Here is a 25,635-nt window from a genome sequence, read left to right as displayed (position 1 = left end):
GTTACCCTGAGCACACATTCAACAATGAAAGGGTAACAACAAACTCTGTCATGGATCTAAAGAGCCTTTAACACACATCTTTCAGTCTATAGGTAACATTTTCAGAAGCAGCTAATTGATTTTAGGAGCCTAAATTCCATTTTCAGAAGTGACTTTAGGCACTCAGGAGCCTTAGTCCCATTAACTGTCAATGAAACATAAGCCCTTAAGTGCCTAACTCTGTTTTGAAAATGAGATTTAGGTTCAAGTCACTTCAGCATTTCTGGAAGTTTTAACCTATATCATCTAGAAAGACTTCAATCTATTATAACCAGAGTGGGACTTTCATTAAAACGTATGTTCAATTTTACAGGAAAATTATGTAAAGAATAAGAAAATACCATACAGAAAAAGAGTTTATATTTCAGTTCCCCTATCTCGTCTATATCAACTACAAATATTAATTCATCAAACATTATGAAACATTTTAATTTCTTTTTTAAAAGTCTGTAAATTAAACTAGACGCAATCAAAAAAAGCTTTAGTTGAGTTCACTTGACACAGAGCTCCCCCTGGAGTGTAAAATAATATATAAAAAGATTGTAAAAGATTTAACCTCAGAAGGCAGGATAAAAGACAGGCAGCTTTCAATCACATGTTTTTGGTATTCCACTGGAGATTTTGCTATGATTCTTGGCATTTATTCAAATGGAGTAATTGTTGATATTATTTATTTTGTCTTCCTAAAGATACATGTAATCAATGCTTTAAAATTTGCATAACTTTCGTTTCTTGTTTTCACTTATATATTAGGGCATGTCTACACAGGGACACTCCGGAAAATTAATCCAAATGAATTAAAAATGAGAATTTAATGTGGATTAATTAAACTGTCCCTTATGTGGACACACTCATTTAGAATTCAGTTTAGCTTAATTTGCTTTGGAAGTGATTGATTAAATATTGGGGAAAAAAACTATATTCTGTTCAGATAAACCATGTCAGCTAAATCTAGCTGGCACCTCAGTTTCTGATAAAAGAAATATTTTATGTAAAGGTAGTGAGTTAATTGGGGATTTTTATTCAAAATAATAACCAAGACAAGAGAAGACACAGACACAACTCAAAATATATCTTAAAAAAGAACACATGGATGATAAACTTTAAAAAGTAGATGACGTACCCTCATTAAAGTCTTGAGAAGTTTGAATTACTGGTACACATATTCAACAAGTCTCATCTTTAAGAAAAAAAATATTACTAGCCGCTTTAAAGATCTGACAGTTGTCACTACAGTAGATGTTCTGGTTGATGCACTATATATGTTTGTTCAAAAAGCTTTCTGCCTTTTCAGCGGTACTGAAAAGGAAATTCGGATTATCCAAGTTTCTCATTTCTCCTAGGCATAGGTGGTAGGTGTTGCATCTCACCGTTGCTTCTCAATTCAGCAATAATTCCTTTAACCTCTACTATAATTTTGAAGGTGCTTGCACAAAAGTCTGGAGACATATGGACGGAGTACTTTCTCAGGCTAAGACTGCTTTTTTCTTCAGCTTAAAATCTCTCTCCCTTTCAATGGTATGAATAAAAAGTTAGTAGCTATACTGCCACTCAATCAATGGCAAGGACTCAGAGAAGCACTTCAATAATACAAGCCTGTTTCATCAGTGTGCTATTGAACCAACACATGCTATCTTTCAGTCTAGCAGTGATAGCATTCCAGTCGGGGGAATCAGTCATCAATGCCAACTAAATTACTGGGCAGCTATAAGTGTAAATGATTCAAGGAGGTTTTTAAACCTTTTTTGTTAGTTAAATATGTGTACATTTGATGTTCATGGAAGCAAAAAGATTAATGGCACTGGCTAGCATAAGCAGTTTCTGTGCATCTTCCACACACAACCGAAGGTGTGAGCCTAACCCCTCATCAGCACTGCCACAGTTGCTGTTCCAAACTAAAGCCCTTCTACTTGGAGACTATTAGTGGTGCCAAACTGACTGGGGGATTTTCTGATGTGGACTAAAGTGAGCACAAACTTATTTTCACTTAGGAATTAAATGAAGGCTTAAACCCAGAACTCCAGAAATAGAAGGGCCAAAGCAAAGCACCATTTTTAAGTTGATTCACCACCCATATTTAATCACTTAGCAAATCAGCAGCATTTATTTTTACAATATTATTTCTGGAAGAGGCAGTCTCTTCAAAGGAGATACTCTGGAACAAAAGTTTCCAACTTGCATCAACATTACTTGATCACCCATTCTCAGACACATGGTTTTTAATCTAAAATGCTTCGCCATGTCCTTGTACTCTTCACACAACCAGTCCTCACACACCACGCTTCTCTGATCTCCCAAGAGATAAACTCAGGCTGTAACTAAGATATTCTATACCGTACAAGACGCACTCTTTATTAAGCCTACACTCAAAATGACAATAGGCTAATCTTTGCTGATAGTATTATTAATAGCTGAGGGGTAAAATATGAGTTCAGTATAAAGAATGTTATTTCTTAGTGGACTAATTAAGGATGCACCTGCTATTTTCTATGCCAAAAAATATGGGATTAATGTAAGAACATGAGAAAGTAGTGGTTATTATTTAAAATAAGCCTTTCAGCCTGTTTAAAGCGGACTCACACTGGGAATTTCTTGACCGATATTGTTCTCCAAAAAACACATGTTGTTGAGCTTTATCTTCAATACAGCATAATTACTTCATATGAGACAGTTTTATTACTAGTCCCATTTGTATTTCACTAAGTTGTCTGTATTTCCACTGTGAGCCCCATTTTAAGGGGTGTTCATTCATTGCCCATTTTAGGGGTGAAATTTAACATATACAAATTAAAAGCGTGTCACTTTCACATGCTTTTTTTCATATAAATTACTGCTAAATTTTTAAAACTGAAATTCTGCAGGCAATCATTTGAATTTATAATATGGGTAAATACCTTAGGTTTTTATGAGTTTTTTTAAAGCAGACTGTTTTATTAAGAAACAAAGAATATCCTTTACTGCACATACAAAACTATTTTGAATCATTATTAATAAAAACAAGCTACGAAATTCCCATGATTCGGAGCTTCTTGAATCTGGAGGTTTGATTCAGTGTACCTCTAGTAATAACTGGATTGTCCAGATATGGAGCACAAATTGTGTTGCTAAGACTGAGAAAGACTATTGGGTAGGGGAAAATGGCCTTTGTAAACAGCAAACAAACATCTAAATATGTGGTTATCCAATACTATGAACCTGATTCTTCAAGGTACTAAGTTCCCTTACCTCTGAGGAGGCATTCAGCACCTTACAGCATCTGGTCCATAGTGCTGAGTTTCTTGGTATTGTGACTTGAAATCATTTCCAGGTTAGTTTATGAAGCGCTACAAGGAATGAGGCACAGTAACATCCCCCAGATAGGATTATCGTATGATGTATCTTGAAAGCCTGTGGTATGTCTTGACATAATTTTGGCCTTATCCACACTGTCACAACATAAATTACCATAGTCAAAGCCAGTTGTGGCCAAACTATGTTTAACATGGTTTATTCTTGCCTCTGTGGGTAGAAAAAAAGCACGTTACAATCATATTGGAAAACTATGTTTTAGTCTAGTAATCTAGAAGAGCTAAAGCATGGCTCTTCAACATGATTATAACATGGTTTTTGTATATACTGACATGTAATATAAATGTTATCATATGGGTGCTGTTCCTGCAAAGGCACCTAACGGGCAATGACAGACCCTTAACTGTGCAGGTCCACAAGGATCAGTACACGTGGATCCGACTACAGGACTGGAACTATCCTTTGACAGAAACCATAACACTTCATAAACCTGTTTAAACATGGTTATTTTTGTAAAGTAGACAGGACTAGATAATTTTAGTTGCCACTAGATAGGCTTACTTGTTCTGTGCCATTCTGGCCTCTCAAGAAATAATACAAATTTTTATGATCATTCAAGATTCCTCTGAACAACTTTAGCCATTCAAAATTCTGCTCTTTGCAGAATATAAGAGTAAACTGCAACTTTTGGCTTTTATCAATAAAGAAAATGAATCTGTAAGACAGACCTATCATTCTGCAAAACTTTTCTTATTAATCATTTAATTTCTGTGACATATGGTAAACTCGTTTCCTTAGTATTTTCTACAGCTGAGCAAAGCTTTCTCTAATCTTGGAGCGAAGGAGGGACAGAGGGGGAATTGCTAATCCATTTCTCAAAGCATTCATAAATCTCAGAGAGATTTTTAAGGGATGATTCTACCAAAGGTCCAAAGTAAATCAGATGTGCCACATTAATGAATTAGCTGTTTCACCTACATTTACATATACAACAATCACATAAAAGGCCAACGTCTGTCTCTGTACAAACCTATGCCAAACAAGCATGTCAAAGAGGGCAGATTACAACAAATATTTTTCATAGTATTAGAAACTTCGTCCCTGCAACAAATAACTGACACAGAGCTGTATGAAATGTTAACAAATAAACCATTTGGTCTGTATTTTGCTGATACAAATGTGGTAGTTCCAAAAGATGAATTTTGCCATTCCAAAGGAGCAGAGGATTAAGGGACTGTTTTTTGCAAGGTGCTGAGCAACATCAGCCTCTCCTGTAGATAGATTCCCTTGCAGGAAAAAGCCCTAAACCCAGGAAAATTAAATCCATCTTGAAAGCCTGAGTAGTTGTCAAATCAGCACAATTTCAGTAAAACGTGAGAGTATTGAAATTTAAATTGCAGGGGGTCTCTCTTCCCAGAAAGTGCACAGTCTTTGCAACATTTTAGTGCCACCTGACAAGAGTTTAGGAAAGAGTTACTAAATACTTTTTTGCTGTTATAAGTATTTAACTATATATGCATTACAATGTCACAAACTGTCTTTTCTGACAACAGTGTGCATGTCAAAATTCTCACCTCAGAAACTAGTCAGACTTACATTAGACTTTTGCAAAGGCCATCTTCAGGAGAAAACAAACACATAACAATCTTAAGTAATATAAATAAATATTTATTTTATTTTTAATTTCAATTTCTGTTTTAAAAAATAAAAGTTTAGCACATCCTCTAGGGCCTTTGACAATATTTAAAAATACAATTGTTATAATTTACTGTTCTACCAATTGCACCTAACTCATCCTAACAAATTACAGACAGGTAAAAAAATAACAGCAAGAAATCCCCTTGCTCATCATCCTGCCCCCTGCTCTCTGGAAGCTAGGGAAAATACAAAGAGTTTGCAGCATACTCTACTGGTCAACAGACTCAGACAAAAGTAGATGGAGGAGTTGAAAATGAGTTCCAAAGTCAAGGCACATGTCTAAACTGCAGCTGGGAGCAAGCCCCCAGCCCAGGAAGAGAGACCCGTCTCAGCAGAGCTCATGCTAGCATGCTAAAAGCTGTGTGGACACAGCAGCACCAACAGAAGCTGATCTAGCCACTGGAGCTCAAGCTCACTCTACTCCCTGTGTCCGATACCAGGTGGCTATCCCAAGCCTCTGCTGATGCCGCAACATCCACACAGCTATTTTTAGCATGCTAGCTTGAGTCCCCCAGCTCCAATGGAGGTATATACAAAGGGGCCCTCATTAAGAACACCATGTCTGCAGCTCCCATCTTTTATACTGAAGGAACTCCAAATTTAATATCTTTGCAGGCCACAAATGTGGCATGGAGGAGAGTAGTAGGCAGATCCTATGCCATTCAGGGCTTTCTATGTCAAAACCAGGACCTTAAACTCCACCCAGAAACCAAATGGCAGCCAATGCAGATCATGGAGCACTGGTGTAAAATGCTCACTCTAACATATGCTGCTTAGAGCAAATGAGCTGCCAAATTCTGCACCAGCTTTAGTTTCTGGATATATTTAAGATGTAGCCCCACGTGCAACATACTGCACTAATCTAATCTCAAAGTGACAAAGGCATGTCTGACAGTCGCAAGGTCCATTTGAACAGTCACAACCCTCCTAGGCATTGGTAAATGGAAAATGCACTCCTAGCCATTGCTCCTACCAAATCATCTAGCAGCAGCCAGTGATCTAATCAGAATTCCACATTGTGAAAACAAACAATAAAACAGCAATCAGAAGGCCAAATGCCATCAGTGCCACATCTTCCAGTTGCTTCCCCCAGCTAACCAATATAAACCTCAGTCTTATCTGACTGAGCCTCCTTCTCAATGGCTTTTTCCAGCGAGAAAGAACACAGGTGTCCAGAACGTGGAAGTACACCCAACACATCTATACCGGAAACCTACCAACCGCTGTGCCTACCTACATGCCTCCAGCTTGCATCCAGACCACACCACACGATCCATTGTCTACAGCCAAGCTCTTCGATACAACCGCATTTGCTCCAACCCCTCAGACAGAGGCAAACACCTACAAGATCTCTATCAAGCATTCTTACAACTACAATACCCACCTGCTAAAGTGAAGAAACAGATTGACAGAGCCAGAGGAATACTCAGAAGTGACCTACTACATGACAGACCCAACAAAGAAAATAACAGAACGCCACTAGCCGTCACCTTCAGCCCCCAACTAAAACCTCTTCAACGCATCATCAAAGATCTCCAACCTATCCTGAAGGACGATCCAACACTCTCACAGATCTTGGGAGACAGGCCAGTCCTTGCTTACAGACAGCCCCCCAACCTGAAGCAAATACTCACCAGCAACCACACACCACACAACAGAACCACTAACCCAGGAACCTAACCTTGCAACAAAGCCCGTTGCCAACTGTGTCCACATATCTATTCAGGGGACACCGTCATAGGGCCTAATCACATTAGCCACACTATCAGAGGCTCGTTCACCTGCGCATCTACCAATGTGATATATGCCATCATGTGCCAGCAATGCCCCTCTGCCACGTACATTGGTCAAACTGGACAGTCTCTATGTAAAAGAATAAATGGACACAAATCAGACGTCAAGAATTAGAACATTCAAAAACCAGTCAGAGAACACTTCAATCTCTTTGGCCACTCGATTACAGACCTAAAAGTGGCAATTCTTCAACAAAAAAACTTCAAAAACAGACTCCAACAAGAGACTGCTGAATTGGAATTAATTTGTAAACTGGATACAATTAACTTAGGCTTGAATAAAGACTGGGAGTGGATGGGTCATTACACAAAGTAAAACTATTTCCCCATGTTTATTCCACACCCCCGACTGTTCCTCGGATGTTCTTGTCAACTGCTGGAAATGGCCCACCTTGATTATCACTACAAAAGGTTCGCCCCTCCCCGCCCCACTGGTAATAGCTCACCTTAAGTGATCACTCTCTTTACAGTGTGTATGGTAACACCCATTTTTTCATGTTCTCTATGTATATAAATGTCCCCACTGTATTTTCCACTGAATGCATCCGATGAAGTGAGCTGTAGCTCACAAAAGCTTATGCTCAAATAAATTTGTTAGTCTCTAAGTTGCCACAAGTACTCCTTTTCTTTTTGCAGATACAAACTAACATGGCTGATACTCTGAAACAACACATCTAGTGTCTCAGAGAGTGACACTGGCTGAAACTTGAGAACAGATGACTTGGCATTCATCCTGTAAGATATTCCCTCACCCTAACGAAGCAGTCAGCTCGGGACTAACTCCACATGATTTTATCCACAAAGTATGAACAAATGTCCTCACAATGGGAGCCAATAAGACATGAACATATGTGTCTGAGAGAAGAATTTGACTCTGTAGACACCAGAACAGTGAAACTCAATTTCTTCACATACATACATACATACATACATACATACATAAATTGCCAAAAACATCAGCAATTGCACAAATAAAGTATTCCAAATCCCATTGCTACAAGACCTGATTTTTCAAATGGCAATAACAAAACTATCCTCAACCAGCCTACTTTGTAATGTGGGCACTTCAAAATTCGGATCTCCTGCCTTTCCCCCCAATACAGACTACTTTTTGGAAGCAGATTTTGTCACGGGAGGCATGTCAGAGGTTGGAAGAGTCAAGAAGCACTCCATGAGAAATAGTCTAAACATTATTCATTTATTTCTGGTAGTGACCATAACCTATGTATATACAAAAGATGTACAGTCCCTGCCCCAAATAGCATGGGCCAACATTTTCAAAAGTTGTTAGTCATTCTTAGAGCCTCAGGTTTTGGGTGCTCAGTGTAAGATACCTTAAAGGGACCTGTTTTTCAGAGGGTGGATGCTCAGCATTTTCTGAAAAATCAGGCATTAAGATATGATAAACTGAGTACCCAAATACTAATATATTGCCCTGTAGTGCATGAATATAACCACACACTAACATATATGAAATAAATATAAGGAATGATTCATTTATGAATTCAATAGAAGAAGAGCTAGCGGATAATTAACTTAATTAAAAGACTCTATAGTCTAAGGTTCAAATTACAGGCCTCTGTTTAAAAATTAGTGACATGATTAATCAAGCCAATTATAAAAAACCTATGATTTATTGTGATCTTTTTTATTTTTTAAACTCACATGACACTTTTCACCTAAAACATGCGTCTTTCTAATTGTTTTATATTTTCAACATTTTTGTGATTGCATAAAATTTTTGGAAGCAGATTTTGTCACAGGAGGCATGTCAGAGGTTGGAAGAGTCAAGAAGCACTCCATGAGAAATAGTTAGACATAGTTAGAATTCTAAACAGCTAGAATTCACTTTGTATTTTAATACCCTAAGTACTTACAACATATAACACAGTGGTTCTCAAACTAGGGCCGCCGCTTGTCCAGGGAAAGCCCCTGGCGGGCTGGGCCAGTTTACCTGCCACGTCTGCAGGTTCAACCGATCATGGCTTCCACTGGCCACGGTTCGCCACTCCAGGCCAATGGGGGCTGCAGGAAGGGCAGCCAGCACATCCCTCAGCCTGCGCTGCTTCCCGCAGCCCCCAATGGCCTGGAGTGGCAAACCGTGGCCAGTGGAAGCCACGATCGGCTGAACCTGCGGACGCGGCAGGTATACAAACCAGCCCGGCCCGCCAGGGGCTTTCCCTGAACAAGCGGCAGCCCTAGTTTGAGAACCACTGATATAACAGATTGTCTATAGAAGACACATTTCGAAGTGTTATATTCCACTGTCTTTGTTTTGCAGAGATTTCGGGTTGTGTAGAGGTTGTAGAAAACTCTGAAACTGTTGAGAGAACTACCCTAGAAACAATACATTTTTTATAGAAATTTCCTGTTAAAAAACTGTTTAGAGTTTCCAAAATAACTGTTTACTTTCAGAAAACTTTAGCATCAGTGGAATGGCATAATAAGTTATAGGAGGCAATGAACATTTTGATGCTTCCCAGAGAATGTAATTATTTCCCCAATTCTCTATTTCAACTTTGAGATAGGACCAAAGTATTTGGTAATCATTTTGCAAAACTTTAAATTTAAAAACATTGAAATTAAGTGTTCTTATACTGCTAATACAACAGAGTCTGTTAAATCAAGGGCTGCGCTCTGGGGCATACCTATTAAGTATTACAAATACACTTAATTTGCTCTTCCGCCTAGAAAAATGAACAGCGAGTTAAAGGAAACTGGATTATTTTGGCTTGTTACTCAGTCTTTTCTGATGATTCCTATAGGATAGGCCACTTCAGCATTTTTTCATAGTTCTTTAAGGATTGAACTGCTGACATGATCTCAAGAGCTTCTCATAGAATTTTAGCTCATTCCTCCACCCTGCTCATTTTGCTCAAATGGCCTTACAGTTTGATCACATACCTTCAGAGTTCAGTGTAATAAGAGTAACATTGTTCCCAATACTTTGGCTTCCTAACTGGCCACTGTTGGAAACTGAGTCACTGGCCTCAGACCCGCTCTCTCCATCTTCATTGTGGCTGTCGTCGTGCCCTGGCACCTTCACCACAATGGTGTTCTGTCTACGACCCGGAACAGCACTGAGAAAGAAAAAAAGAATTCACACTTTGGCAAAGCATGATTCTAGACTTAAAGAATGTAATATACTGTTACTAGTGCATTAAAAAATACTAACAACTTGATTTTTTACTGAGTATATGACTCTTCTAGTAAAAGCTAGTCTGTCTAGATTAAGAGCTACCTAGCTGAAAAGACTACAGTAGCAGAATAACCCTAAAACTGTTTGCATTCAGCAGGTGTTTTGACATCAAGTAATGAAATACATAGTATATTTCTGCAAATTAAGTTAACATAAAACCCAAAGATATTTTGATAGTAACAAAAATTAATACACAAGAGGCTACACAAGAATTTTGTTTCTTCTTCTTCTTCTCCCTGTAGGACATTAAATAAAAATAAAGCCATTTGCCTCTGGTTCAGATGAAGAACAATCTATAGAAAACTGAATTGACTAATTTCCCTCCATTGCTTTTAGCTGTTCAGTTAAGCAGCTTTAAGTAAAATGTATATTCTATTAATTGTATGGCATGAATGAACAGAAGACATCCCAACTGACTCCATCAGCCTCCAAAAAGAGCTAAGAAAGTTTATAGAAAGAGACATGTCCTTATACAGATGTCAGAAATTTTAACAATAACCCCAGCTTTCTAAAATAAATTTCCATGTGTTAACGTTACACAAATTGCATGAAAAAGCTACACATACGGATTCACAAATAAATTAAACGCATTAAAAGATGAAAACCTTTTGAAAGTGTCAATATTTGTTTAAAAGTAAGTGCTGTTTGGCTTGCTTTATAGGTACTATCTAATGTTAATTACTCAGAAGGTAGTTTGCTGTTTAAGTCTATCTGAAAATGTTATCAACAAAATGTCTATACACAACATGTAACCAATAAGTATAAAGAAACTTCTTTACATAACTGTTAAATTAGCATGGCTTGTTACTTCAAACAGTTTTCAATACAGAGCCTTTGTTTTCAAGCAATTAGTTCAAATCCAGCCTTGGCCAGAACAGAAGTGATAACTACAGATGGCCACTGAATGTCCTTTAGTTAATGAGTTGGTAGGTCTCAGTACAGTTCAAAGAGGACAAGAGTCCACATTGCGAAACCCATCACAATGGGCCCCCTTCTTGGAAAGCTCAGCATGGACACCAAGGACTCAGTGGGCCAAAGAGACTGAATTAACCCTTCCCCTCAGAGATGCTCCCTCCACATCAAGGTTGAGGCACTGCGCTGTACCTGTTCTGTTGATAGATGACTTTGTTTTTTAGGGCTGTCAATCTGGCCCTTTTCATTACTTTGTGAATATTTTTTCCCTCAGGCTCAGTTGCCTAGGATGTTCTTATTTTGCACTTGTAATTACAGTAGACAGACCTCTATTGGCTTTCCTGTAAGAAATGATGAAGTATAGGGGAAGGATTGCAATTGTTGCTACTAACTTGCTAAGGATATTTTCCAGAGAATCTGCTGTTCTGCTCAGTGGCTCTTCCTGCCCAACCATCTTGGCTACTATTGAATTCTGCCGATCATTGTTCAGTATAACTGTAGTCTGTGGGACAACACTGCAAGACAAAAACAGAGAGAAACAGAATGTAAAGAAGCAAACCATTTTTAATACATTAACCCAGTCTTTGTATATAAATGAACTCTTACACTAAAACTGAAAGGCTGTTTCTGGGTTTGTTTTTCCCCCATCCCCAACATCACAGCTGTTTACTATGTATCAAATGCTACAGCTTGTAATCCACATATTTGACATCCATACCATTCCAAGGGACTGACTGCTTCACTGAAATTATTAACAGTCTGTTACCCCTTCCAGGGTGATAAAGAATTTACCAACTCAAGATAATCAGGAGGAAGTCTGTAAACAAAAGTTACTAAGAGCCCTCAAATTTCTGCTTTGGAGAATTACTACAAGGGTGAAGATTTTGTAAGGTAAACCGGCAACAGTACAATAAAAAGCAACATTTTAATGGAATATTTCCCCCAAAGGAAAAGGAGGGGGAAAGCATTCTGCTGTAAACTGAGCTGATGGGCTTAACTGAGAAGACACCTGATCTTCTAACAAATCTGTTTGGTTTTTTTTAGGACATGGGGGCAGAACAGAGAAAAAGGAAAAGACTCTAATTTTAGTTACTGATGGGACTAGACAATTGTTTGTGTGCACTTAATGTTAAAAAAAAAAAAACGGATAAGAACTCCATGATCCAAACAAAAAATGCATAGGGTAAAATTTTGGGTTAATATAAAAATAAAGGTAAAGTAAATACAGTTATTTGGCAGGCAGTTTATTATTTTAATTGGTTTCAGAGATTATCATCATCCTATTATTCTCATGCCATTACAAAATCTTTCAAAAGTATGCGATAGTTTTGGTGTGCAAAACTAAATGTTTTCATTATACTCAACAGTACACTTAAAACACACACACATTTTCCCTTGCTGGGGTGGCAAGGAGAAGACTAGATAATTTCTCATCACTGTACGCACTTTTTCTATTGTTTTTATTGGTCAACATCTGAAAAATATTACTGATATTTATTCATTTTTCTTAACTTTAGTCTGACATATATTACAATCACACAAAAGAAATAACCTGAGCAATCCGATAACAGCAGTATTCTATCTATTTCAGCTCTAACATATTGTATGTGTGTGTGTATATGTATGTCTCCATATGCATGTGATGTCACCCCTTTCATGACTGGCCGACAGAGACGATAAGCCACATACTACAAGAACTAACAGTAAATTAAGGGAGTTGTTCTTTATCTCCATGATGGAACTCTGTATTTATGAGCTAAAAGAACAGAATTCTAGCCCTACTGCCAAAGGATGTGTGTGTAATCTATGTATAATTGTATCTGTTGCCCATAACAAATGGGATTCATTATAGATTGACAACCATCTGTTGGATCTGAAGCCCTGTGAACCTCACATACTCTGGAGGGGGTTTAATTCAACTGTGAACAAGTACAGAATGTACTGGAACTTGTATGTGCCAACCCCAAACGTTTAAAATGAGTCAGGTCTCAAAAGATCATAAGACTGGCCTAAAATCATGAGATTGTTTTAAATAATGCATTTGAAATTTTTTAATTTGCTTTCTGGGTTCTGAATGTTTACGGTGCACTCTAAGTCACATTTTCAAGCATTTCTCCTTGACTATGTAATTAGAATATTTTTTTATCTAACAAAACTCAGATTCTCATGTAATCTCTTGATTCCAGCAGCTGCAGTTTTAAGAAAGCACTGAATATCATGAGACTCTCAATAAAATCATGAAAGTTAGCAACACTAGAGCCCTGCTCTACCCACTCCTTCCCATTGCTTCCGGTCTCTGTTCCCCTCCTCTCCCATCTTTTATATGTACTACATGGTTATATTTTGAAGTTTATAAGAACAAATTGAGACTCTTTCAAGACATTTTATTTTTCTTTTAGACATTGTTCTTTTTATCATCACTTCCCCCATTTTCAATAAATTTTGAATGCATGTTTAAAAGTGTCACTTACCAAGGCTTAATTTTTAATGGATACGCTGAATAATTAATTGCAGCTATAGAGATAAATGCAGTAAAATTAAGCTTCTATTTATGAAGTCCTCAGGCTTTCTTCCCACCACCCCAAAGTCTTAGAACTCAGAATTGATCTAAAATGGGAAAACCCCATTTTTAAAAAAAATAACTAATTCATTTTTAAGAGCATTTTAAAGTGTGCCTGATGGCATTTAGTTAACATAAGCCAACTTAAAAATGAACAGAGCAGAAACACCCTGATATAAGCCATTAACATTGGATTTAAGAGCCACACAGTGTTTTGGCTCCTCAGTGAATTTTGCTTTGTCAATACACTGCAGTTTTTTGTTTGCCCCACCTTTTCTGCAATAGCACCGCAGCCTGCTCATTGTTGCTTTATTCAGTGTTTCTGTCTGAGGCCAAATTCATCCCCCGTAAAAGCCCATGAAATCAGTGGTCTTACACTAGGGATGATTTTGGCCAAATGGGTCAAATGGAATATAAGTAGTGAGGTGAAAGCACGGTGATTCAGATTTTAAGCAACTATACTCCTTGTATGGCCACTAAACATGCTTTTGTTGAAAAAGTGCTGTATATCTCGGTGCACACACAGACTTATACAGACACCATGTACAATTACCATGATTAACCTTATAAGCAAGAAGCTGCCAAATTGTGTCTATTATGTTATCCTTTAGGAACTAAATAGTTGTTCCGCTTCAACAATTGCTGGGGACAACAGTCTCTCTGGGAAGGAAACTGGGTCACAGCAAAACCAAAACCAAACAAAAAAAGCTAGAAAGAGGCTCTATCTGCAAGCACTTAACCCAGGGTTACTAATCCAGACACAGATTTATTAACCCTTTGGAACTGGCTAATTTAGTGGTGTGGGGAGGCTACATCTGGTTTCAGAACAACAGTAGGCAGCTCCCCATCTAGTGCCAGGAAATACTGGTGGTAGATAGAGAACATGGAAACAGAAACCTTTCATCTACGAGTTCAAAGACACTGGTATTACTCATTGAATTTGACATGGGTCCTAAATATGAAGAAGTTTACAATTCTTAATCCATTCTACCATTCCTGAGGAGCGGAGCTGTTGAGGGCAATCCATGTCCGGAGGATGAGGCCGTCCTTTAGGTAACCTGGTTCCTGTCCATTCAGAACCTCAAAAATAACTTGATCGAGATCTTAAATTTAGATCAGTGTCCTACAGGGCAGCCACGAGAGTGGCTGATGGGCTCTTGGCAATGCATGTTGCTGAGGTAGGCTGCTGTACTTTATACCAGATGAAGTTTATTCTGGGCTGATGTTTTCAAGCCCAAGCAATTACCTATTTGGGAGATAAAGGAGTTTATGATTTAGGCCACTTTACCAATCTGCAGGCATAATGACTTTTTAAAGAGACAACAGTTACACACCAAGGCCTCAATCCTGCAAGTTGCTCCACACCGGAGGCCCCCTTGCATGGAGTTTCACTGAAATCCATGGGAAACTACACAGGCACAAGAGTGTGCCTTCATAGATCAGTTTGTGGAATCAAGCCCCTTTACAAACACTCCTCCATCCTCCCAGATGCTATCGCTTTTTTATTAAAATAAACAAATCACAATACCACAGCATTCTGAACAGCTATCTACAGAACCATTCTCAATGAGGATTCAATTCTGCACTTGCAAGAGGGAAAAAAAATGAAAAATCTAGAAGAGAACAGGACCTTCAGATCAAGGTTTTCAGGGACAACATGAAGTCTGCACAATACCTACAAAACTACCAACAAGCTCTACACCAGGTCAAAAGATTGAAAAAAAATGGGTTTGTTTAGTCTGGAGAAGAGAAGACTGAGAAGGGACATGATAACAATTTTTATGTACATAAAATGTTATTACAAGGAGAAGGGAGAAATATTGTTCTCTTTAACCTCTGAGGATAGGACAAGGAGCAATGAGTGTAAATTGGAGCAAGGGCAGTTTAGGTTGGACATTAGGAAAAACTTCCTGTCAGGGTGGTTAAGCACTGGAATAAATTGCCTAGGGAAGTTCTGGAAACTCCATCATTGGAGATTTTTAAGAGCAGGTTAGACAAACATCTGTCAGAGAGGGTCTAGATAATACTTATTCCTGCCTTGGGTGCAGGGAACTGGACTAGAAGACCTCATGAGGTCCCTTCCAGTTCTACAATTCTATGAAAATCCTGGGCACAGCCAGCCTTAGGAGATCTGAGAGAGGAAAATATTATAACATTTTATTATAAGGTTCTTTGTAATTTCTTCTTGCTCCCTCTCATCTCTAGATAGTCCTCTTAAAATTGTTCCTCTTCCATAGTTAAGAAGGAAGCAGAATAAACAGACTAAATATTCAGTGCAGAAACTGACAGAGCTTTTCAGAAGCTGCATATTCATCAATGAAGACAAATAATAATGTGACGTTTATTCCTGTGTTAATATAGAAAGATCAACTAGCAATAGGAAGAATGAGACAACTCTCATTGTCAGCATATACACTTCTGGGGACAGATTAGGGAGTTGAGGGAGTATGGAAAAAGAATACTCATAGCTATTTTTGGGTGCTCTGAATACAATAAAAATGTCCTTCAAAAAAAAAAATACATTGTCTGTAGGTAAATACATATTTATGGATTGGGGAAAAAAAACAAAACAATTTACCAAGTCAACAATCCATGACACCTCCCAACAAAGTATTATTTATACAAGTAATGAACATGAAAATTAATGATTTTCAAGTAATATAATTATTTTCAAATATTTATATTTTAGTCTCTGACTTTAAAAAAAGAACACACACACACAAAAGAACCTTGTATACTTTGCAAAGGAAGGTTCCTGCCAAAGGTAATTCTTAACTCGGAAAATGTATGACTCATATCCATCAGTCTCAGCTGTTGTTTTTTCTTGGACAATCACCTTTCAGTCATACAGAATGCAGACAATAAAAGAAGATAACTTTTGGTACCCCCAAAACCAATGTTTCCTCCCCTTCCCAGATTAGTTTTCTAATTAGGAGAGAAAAATAAAACAGTAGGAACCAACTGACATTTCGTCTCCCATAAGGTACAAGATCAAGAGTTTCTCCAGATGGATGGAAATGAGTTACGGAAAAACTGAGACAGGAACGTTTCAGACATGCAGTTTTTCTTCTTGCATCCTTAGACACACTTATATAGACTGATGAGATATTTATAGCACAACTCCAACTGGTAAGGAAAGTAGGATGGGCGGAGGGAGACTTACACAGCCTCATGTTTTGACAGACTCTTTGAGCCTACTCTGCATGTACAATCCCACATATGCATGCACAAATCAGAGAACTGCACCCACAAGCAGACAAATAAGTAAGGTACAAGAAAACATTTTTAAAATTTAACTTTCTTTATCTACATCTTTTTTCTTTCGCTGGTACCCGAGTGCATCTTTAAGAAGAATATCTGTTCTTACAGATCTTTTCACTTCTTCTGATCAGCAGATTACTGGGGTTTTTTTTATCTTGGTCAACATTGCTTTCATTCACAGGGTCCTTCTACTCTAGGCTGATCTTTGTGACAGGAATTGTAGGTGCACTTGAGATTTCCCAACTACCAGTGAGTGGGGAAATCCCTGACTTGGGGATTTGCATTACTGTATGGATGGATGCAAAGCAATGAACAAATTCAATTCTTTTTTTTTAAATCTGGTCCCGAAAGTCCCAGAGAGGAAAGATCATGAGAATGAATGCATCATGCACTAAGGTAAAGGAAAATATCAGACTGATGTCTAGAAGATGAGGTGTCAAAAGCTCCATATGGACAGACATTCAGTAACTGATTCTTGTCATTTACATCTCTCATCCCCCGGCCACACCTGACTGTCATCCAGAACTATAATTTTATTCATAAAATGTAACAAGGGTTCAGCCATTGAAAATTATCTTTGGGTTCCTAGCATCTGGAGTATCACAGAATGCCAGACTTTATAAAGAGCATTTATGATTAGGTTCTTTACAGACAGAGGCCAAAGTACACCAGCCATCATCCCAGAGCGACTTATGTATTTAACAGATTTATGAAGGTGTAGGCAATTGACAGTACAAAAAGGTAAATAAAAAAACAGCATGTATTAAAACATAATGTAACATTTTAAGCATTCTTATATTTTCAGCTCAAATATATAAGTCAGAACCAGAGATTTTCCAAATTACAAAAGACATTTATGCAGAGTTTATGTACAAAGGCTGGTGTTAATTTTGAACTGGCTGACAAACACACAGAGATGATTTACTGGTTTCAAGACAAATTTCACCAACCAATGAGGAAAACTGTTTAAACAAAGTCTGTTGTGGTTTATTGTTCTCTGAGGGATGCCATTTAACACGTTGTCATGGTCCACTGTACCACTCATAAATGAAAATTTCAAAATGTTTACCTACTAAGCCATAGTAAGATAATGGTGCAAGGGACCCAAGAATCCTACTACCACCACCACCAAAAAAAAAAAAGGCTGGTTACTTAAGGGAGTTTAAAATACCTGTGTGTCGATAACTATAACTGTCACACATTTTCTTTATTACTCCTGTTATTTTTAACACAACTGAAGTGCTTTGAAAATTAAATTTACAGCAATATGTGGTCTCCAAAGAACCCTTTGGCCTCAGCTCTTGAGTGGTGACATAGAGAAATAGAAAAAAAAACAGCAGCTCTGGACAGTGTTACAATTGACATAGGCAGAGTGTAAGAAAACTGGGCTATTTTAAAACAATCAGAAATTGTATTAACTCCTTTAACTATTAACATTCTACTGTTATGCACAGTCAGGTAAAGGGTACAAAAATAGAATAATATATACTACTAACTTGTAACTTAACGTGAACAAAACCTGTTTTTATATATATAAATGTAAAAATTAAAGTAACTAAATCTTTGACCCAAACATGAAAAGAAATGTATGGTCGTTAACCATCCCCTGAGCCTTAAATTTCTGAGTTATGACCAGGTAATGCAGCCCATTGAAGATCATATGCCACTAGGGATCAGAAAGGTTGATCTCATCCTCACCAGCTTTCCCACTAAGGAAGAGGTATACATAATTCTTCATAGGAAAGGAGTTGGTCAGACTTACCTGGATTACAGATCAAGAGTACAGAATGGTATACTGGCTCCTGGTACTGGAATAGGAAATATATGATAAGAAGAGTGGAGGACACTGCAGAATGAAGGTAGACTTCCAAAAATTACAGTCCATATGGAAACAAAAAGGCAAGAAAAGGAAGACAGGATAAGAGGGCAAATTTACAAACATATTCAGGTGCCTGAAGATACAGATAGCAGGTTAGGCACTTTTATGAATCCCACTAGGCACCTATCTGCTAAATGCTTTTGTAAATCTGGCCAAGATCAAGGATAACTTTGGAAATCTGGCAACTGGAGTGAAACAAGGACAGTGAAGAGGAACTTCTTTGATTCACTGAGTGAGAGAAAAGAACGACTGACAAGAGAGACCAGCATAGAGGAGCATTCTAGGTTCACAGAATATTGGACTACCTTTGAGAAAGAAGATGTGTTTATATTTGCTAGTCTCCACCTCAAAATAGTATAGTTTTTATTGTGGTAGCGCAGAATCATAGAAATGTAGGACTGGAAGGAACCTCAAGAGGTCATCTAGTCCAACCCTCTGCACTGAGAGCCAAGTACACCTACACCATCTCTGACAGGTGTTTGTCTAACCTGTTAAAATCATCCAATGATAGGGATTCCACAACATCCTGTGGATGCCTATTCTAATGCTCAACTATCCTTATAGTTAGAAAGCTTTTCCTGATATCTAACCTAAATCTCCTTTGCTACATATTAAGCCCATTACTTCTTGTCCTACCTTCAGTGGACATGGAGAACAATTGTTTGCAGAGTTGTTATATCCTGGGCCCAAACACAGCTATGAGAGAGACAAGGTGGATGAGGTAATATCTTTTATTGGAACAACTTCTGTGGGTGAAAGAGACACGCTTTCAAGCTGTACAAAGACCTAAAGAAAAGCTCCGTGTAGCTCAAAAGCTTGTCTCTTTCACCAAGAGTAGTTGCTCCTATAAAAGACATTCCCTCACCCATCTTGTCTCTCTCATGGAGAACAATTGAGAACCATCTTCTTTGTAACAGCCCTTATCATATTTTCAGGTCCCCCCTCAGTCTACTTTTCTCAAGACTAGATATGCCCAGTTTTTTTAACCTTTTCTCATTTTTGAATCTATAGCTATGAGCCCAACATATAATAAAAAGGCAGTTCCTGCGTCAAAGAGCTTCACGCGCAAGGAGTACAACAAACAGCAAGAACTAAAAGTGATCTGATGGGCATGCCACAAACCTATCAGCTGATTCACATAACCAAAATATCAACATAGATGCATATCATTTGCACAAGTAAAAAAAGCGAAGAAGCAAAAGGCTGGTTACACACCTTAGATTTCAAAAGTATCTGCAGTGTCAGACAGATACAACTAAACAGAATGTGATAGCAAAATTATTCAGGTAAGGAAACAAGGAATGAAACCGAAGCGGCAACACAGAACATATAAGTTATCATTCATCAAGAGTGTAGAAGAGAGAAAATGAAAAATTCCTGCACCAATTCTCAAGGTATCTTGAAACTACAGTTTACAATATTCATGGGAGACGTTAACTACCCAGACTTCTCCTGGGCAAAAAATACAGCCATGGTTCTAAGTAATGCAGACTTTACTATCTAAAAAGGACATACGCCTATCAAGGGACAAATTACCTTGGGTACTAATGCTCACATAAATTTGATTACATCTGTGCTTATTTTTCAAAATTATCCACAGATTTCCAGTGCCTCAGTGAATGGTATTGCATTAACTGGACAATTTTTATTCCTGTCATGCCATTAATATCCTCAATTTGAGGGCTTTTTAGCCAACATCTCTGTTATCGTCAGAGGGAGCCATTGTATTCAAAAAAACACCAAGGAGAGAAGAAATAAGAAAAGTCAACAGTTGCACAACCTGAGCCCACTACATCCAGAGTTTAATTTTAAATATGTTCCTTCAAAACTGTTTAATGAGGCTTCTCTGGACTAAGGTAATACACAAAAGGCCCAATGAATACTGTACTTGCTTTAAACATTATGTTCACATTGGTATATATTTTTATATATTCTATTTTTAGAAGAATATTTTTACTCCTAGATCAAAGATTTGTGTAAAGCTTCAATACTACTCAGTGACTCATTAGTATGATTACATGCCAGGCGGTTTTAATGTCTGCTGCACAGCTCACCATGCAACTGACTTACCCAGGGAAAAACAATTTTATACAGTAGTCTTCGAAGGAAAGCACCAGGAAAAGTGGAGCAATTGAAGACAGAGTGTGAGAATGAAGATGGAATAACAAATATGTGCAGTATTTAGAAAGACAATTTAACCACATAAGTCCCGGATATTATTATAGGAAGGTACTTTATTTTTCATATTTAACCATGAAGGTATCCACAGTTAGCACCATGATAATGCATCATCATCATTTTATAAAATGGTTAATTATGCTGCCATTCCAGCACACATGCGCATGTGCGTGCACGCACACACACGCACACACACACACACACCCCTACCTACCTCTTAAGGTACTCCGTTTTAAAACAAAAATAACTTTTTAGAGAAGTTATGTGCAGTTTTCCTGTCAGTTTCTCATATTTCACCCTTCAGTATGGAACAAAGAGAGTGGGATAAAGATGTATGAAAACGCACAGTGCTACAGAAAGGAAAAAGTCTATTTGGAAAGTCTTTCAGATTCCAAATAATCTGTGTTTTACATTTGGTAGTCTATCATTAAAATGGCATCAACTGCCAACTAAAGCATATAGCACTACACCAATCTCTTGTACAGACCTTGCTGAAGTTGTGCTGTCTCACCCTATTCATTAAAGTTCTGAATCCACTTCTCCCAAAGAAATTAAATGAAATCCACCAAAGACACAGTTTTTGGCCATATTACTTCTTCCTTTTTTTAAGAAACCTAAACTTTAAATATTACTTTAATTAAATTACGAGATCAGACCATTCGTTTTCTGGCAGATATTTGTAATGGGTGACATATGTTATAGACACCTTACTCTGGTGTAATTCATAATTTGCACATTTATTTACAACTTGGACATTATGCACCTAATGCCCGCCAAAGAGGGATGAAAGTTAATCCCCTTCAGTCATGATTTGGTAACATGATCTCTTCTGATTCACGTTTTTTTTTTGGTACCTTAGTTGCAAGTACCCTGATTTATACGATGAATTTCAAGGAAGGTTGCTTTTAAAAATTGGTTCTTAACTTGATTCTGCATTTTAATAAAGATGTTTGGCAATACATTCTAAACTCTCAATGATGGAAGCTCAAATTAATATATAAGGCTTTTCTGCCCCCTTCTGTTTATTATAAACTTAATATATTATAGCCCAATCAATCAATACCCAGTGTATAACATATGCTCCCAAGATATGGTTGTATTGCTTTCAAATGTATATCACAATTTTTAGGGCTACGTTATAATATTATCTTGAATAGTCACTCTTCTTCACTTTAGAAATACTCAAGGAAGCGATTTCTATTGATGATTTTACATAACAGGCATTGCAGCCACTATTCTAAATAGTTTATATTGTTGAGATAAAAATTACATTAACTAGGCTGAACAACTTCCTCCTTCTATTTACTTGGACAGAGGGAGAAACAAATTAATAAATGAAGGGGATTGTCTTGAACTATTCTCCCAAGTCAGTCACATCTAACACCTGGCTAATGTAAGTGTTTAAACTCATGACTTGTTAACATTCACAGAATCCAATAATTGATGGGGGTACTAGGATTTACCCACAAATCCTCTAATCCAATCCTGTGCTTTTGTTTTTTAATCCAAGTATTTTATATCTCTACCAGGGTGGATAAAAATCAATCATTTTTTTTAAATAAAAAAATTTGATTTTTTTTTTTTATTTAAATCGGGGTTTTTTTTAATAAAATGCTTTTGAGGAAAAAACCTATCTAAAGACAATTTTAATTAAGATACATTATAGCTCAAAGATATCTCATGATGGAATAGGGATTATAAATTCTAATTCTACAGTATGAGACACTATATTCATGTAATTTTTAGGAAAAGTTTTATAAATGAGTTCCAATAGTTCATGGATTAGGGACCCAATCTTATGGGGTTCCACAGGCTTCTGTATAGATTATTTAGGTTAATCTTTCTATCTACCCAATGGGACTCAGTGCTCAGTCTAGAAGATACCATCAGAGATGCTTAGTTTTGCAGGTCTCGAACTGTGGATTTGTGTCTTCTGAGATAACATGCCTGTTAACAGCAAAAATGTTTTAAAATAAATAAATAATATATAGAAGTGAGAAACAACAGACCTCAACTCTATTATCCCTCTGCAAATCTGTGTACATAGTGTCAATCCCTTACCTCTCTCTAAAAGTGCAAAATTTCAAAAAGTTCAATGAACAGAAGATTGTTGGGGGCAGAATAGATCTGGACAAGGAGAAGAAGTCTGGAGACAAATGTGAGAAGCGAGGGACATATGCTTGATTTGTTAAAATATTATATGTTTGCTGTTGAAGAAAAAATCCAGAATACACAACATTGTTGTTTTAGTTAAATAAAACAATTTAAATGTCTGTCTGATGATGTTCTCCTCCTAATACAGCGTGGCAAGAAAATCCTCCAAATATTAATGATTAACCTGTTGAATTGGAAATAGTTCACCTCCCAATGACTTCATAAATATCTGCTTCAATTACCTGTGGTAAATGAAATAACCAAATAATCATCCATTATTGATATAGCTGTAAAACTAATCTGAAAAATTTTCAAAATAAATCACTGTTTAAAAATGCATAGTGTGTACCTTCTAAAAATGAAATCTACATCTATCTTTATCTGAGCTCTGAAGAACATGTATTAAGGTTATAAGAACCAACAAGAATGCACTTTTATGCAGAAAACCATGATTAAATCGAGTCTTCCTGAGTAGTGACTTAAATCAAATGCACCCTGATCTCTACACTTCTACTGTATGTTCTTAGAAATCAGTCACACTACCAAACCTTTATTAATGAAAGCTGGAGGCATTTGTTCTTGATTTTCATCCTCAGGCCACTTATAACCAAACTAGATTCATTTCTGAGAGGTCAAGATCAATTGTTTATGTGTTTGTGTTCAGCACTCTGTTGTTTCTTGGTGCACTATTATAAATATCTGTGTGTTGTATTATAAAACAGACCTTTGCGCTTCTGTAAATTCCTTTATTTATCGTTAAGATTATTTTCTCAGATTTCTTTTTTCTTTAAAAAATAATAAAATCAGTCTAAGTCTAAAGCTTGCAGAGATTTTATTAAGTCGGGTTTATGTTAAGTTCATGTTACTGAAAAGTTTCACTGGACAGTATTAAATTTGATTAAAAAAATTAAAGTAATATCTTCTTTTAAAAAGTAGGTTTTTGTTTTATACCTGATTAAAAGTCAAGCCCAAAATAAAAAATGTCAACTCCAATCTGTTCTTAGTTTTTAATCTTTCAAATGCTTGAAGCCATCATTAATAAACTGCCACCTGAATCATCCAACAACCATTCACAATATTTCATTAGAAACCATTTAACTAATAGCAATTGGCTTAGGAAATGTGAATCAACCCAGGTCAGATCTCAGTCAGGTCTTCTTCTCAAAATGTTTTGACAGATGAATTCAGCAACATATTTGTATAAATTATTGTATTCCTCTCTTAAATGCAGATGAAATTTTGCTATTAAGTGACAGGTTTCAGAGTAGCAGCCGTGTTAGTCTGTATTCGCAAAAAGAAAAGGAGTACTTGTGGCACCTTAGAGACTAACCAATTTATCTGAGCATAAGCTTTCGTGAGCTACAGCTCACTTCATCGGATGGATCCGATGAAGTGAGCTGTAGCTCACGAAAGCTTATGCTCTAATAAATTGGTTAGTCTTTAAGGTGCCACAAGTACTCCTTTTCTTTTTGTTATTAAGTGGTTATTTTAATTGACCTTGTGAAACTCAACACTAAACATTTACATTGGAAGTTATATGTTTTCCTGGACTTGTGATATCCTGACACCTAATTACTGCATACTTGGCTCCTTAACATCTTAGTGCAACAATAGTAGAAAAGACAGTTACCTTTTCCATAACTGGTGTTCTTCAAGATGTGTTGCTCATGTCCATTCCATATTAGGTGTGTGTGTTCATCACATGCACCGGTGCCGGAAGTTTTTCCCTTAGCAGTATCCGTAGGGGACCGGCTCTGGCGCCCTCTGGAGTGGTGCCCGCATGATGCGGTATAAGGGGCACTGCCAGCTCTCCCACCCTCTGTTCCTTCTTGCCAGAAACTCCGAGGGTGGGGAAGGAGGGCAGGTCAGGGAATGGACATGAGCAACATATCTCCAAGTGCTTGCTCATGTCCATTCCATATTAGCTGACTCCCAAGCAGTACCCCTATAGGCAGATAGGAGTTCACGGACATGTAGATTGCAACACAGCTCAGCCGAACCCAGCATCGTCTCTGGCCCGCTGAGTGATGGCATAATGAGTGGTAAACGTGTGGACAGAGGACCACGTCGTGGCTCTACAGATGTCCTGGATAGGGATGTGCGCCAAGAAGGCTGCCGAGGATGCCTGAGCTCTAGTAAAGTAGGCTCTGACAATCAGCAGCTGCAGGACCCCCACAAGATCGTAACATGTCCATATGCAAGAGGTGAACAAGTTGGAAATACTCTGTGAGGACACCGGAAGACCCTTCATCCTATCCACTGTGGCAATGAAGAGTTACGGAAAGACTTGGTACACTCTACGTAAAAAGCCAGGCCCCTTCGGATTTCCAGGGCGTGCAGCCGCTTCTCTTCACTGGTCTTGTGCAGCTTAGGACAGAACACTGAGAAGAGGATGTCATATGGAAAGTAGACACCACCTTCTGCAGAAGGCCAGGTGAGGCCTCTGCTGGACCTTGTCTTTGTAAAATACCATGTACGGCAGTTCTGAGGTCAAGGCTTTAATCTCAGAGACTCCCCTCACTGATGTCACCACCACCAGGACAGCAACCTTCCATGACAGGTGGGAAAGGGAGCAGGAGCCTAGCGGCTCAAAAGGCAGGCCTGTGAGCCTGGAGGGGACCAAGTTAAGATGCCACTGTGGGACGGGGTCCATACCTGCGAAAAGAGTCTCTCG

The 25,635-nt window shown here is 37.7% G+C and overlaps 1 protein-coding gene across 5 annotated transcripts in view; it reads right to left on the bottom strand.

Moving 5' to 3' along the window:
- Nucleotides 1-25,635, bottom strand: part of BANP (BTG3 associated nuclear protein) — a 275,918-nt gene that overhangs the window by 176,164 nt on the left and 74,119 nt on the right. For 4 of the 5 annotated variants that reach the window (XM_075118461.1, XM_048816312.2, XM_048816313.2 and 1 more), the window contains 2 exons: nucleotides 11,322-11,444; nucleotides 9,723-9,898 (listed from right to left, as the gene is read on the bottom strand). In XM_075118461.1, coding sequence (XP_074974562.1) covers nucleotides 9,723-9,898; nucleotides 11,322-11,444 — 299 coding nt within the window. Of the gene's footprint in view, nucleotides 1-9,722; nucleotides 9,899-11,321; nucleotides 11,445-11,535; nucleotides 11,556-25,635 lie in introns of those variants that run through there. The other variant, XM_075118462.1, reaches the window with a different exon arrangement.

Source organism: Caretta caretta, chromosome 12 (genome assembly GCF_965140235.1).
Source record: "Caretta caretta isolate rCarCar2 chromosome 12, rCarCar1.hap1, whole genome shotgun sequence".
In the NCBI taxonomy this organism is placed as follows: domain Eukaryota; kingdom Metazoa; phylum Chordata; order Testudines; family Cheloniidae; genus Caretta; species Caretta caretta.
The sequence above is the reverse complement of the archived record's forward strand: the minus strand, read 5'-3'. Positions and strand labels throughout refer to the sequence as shown.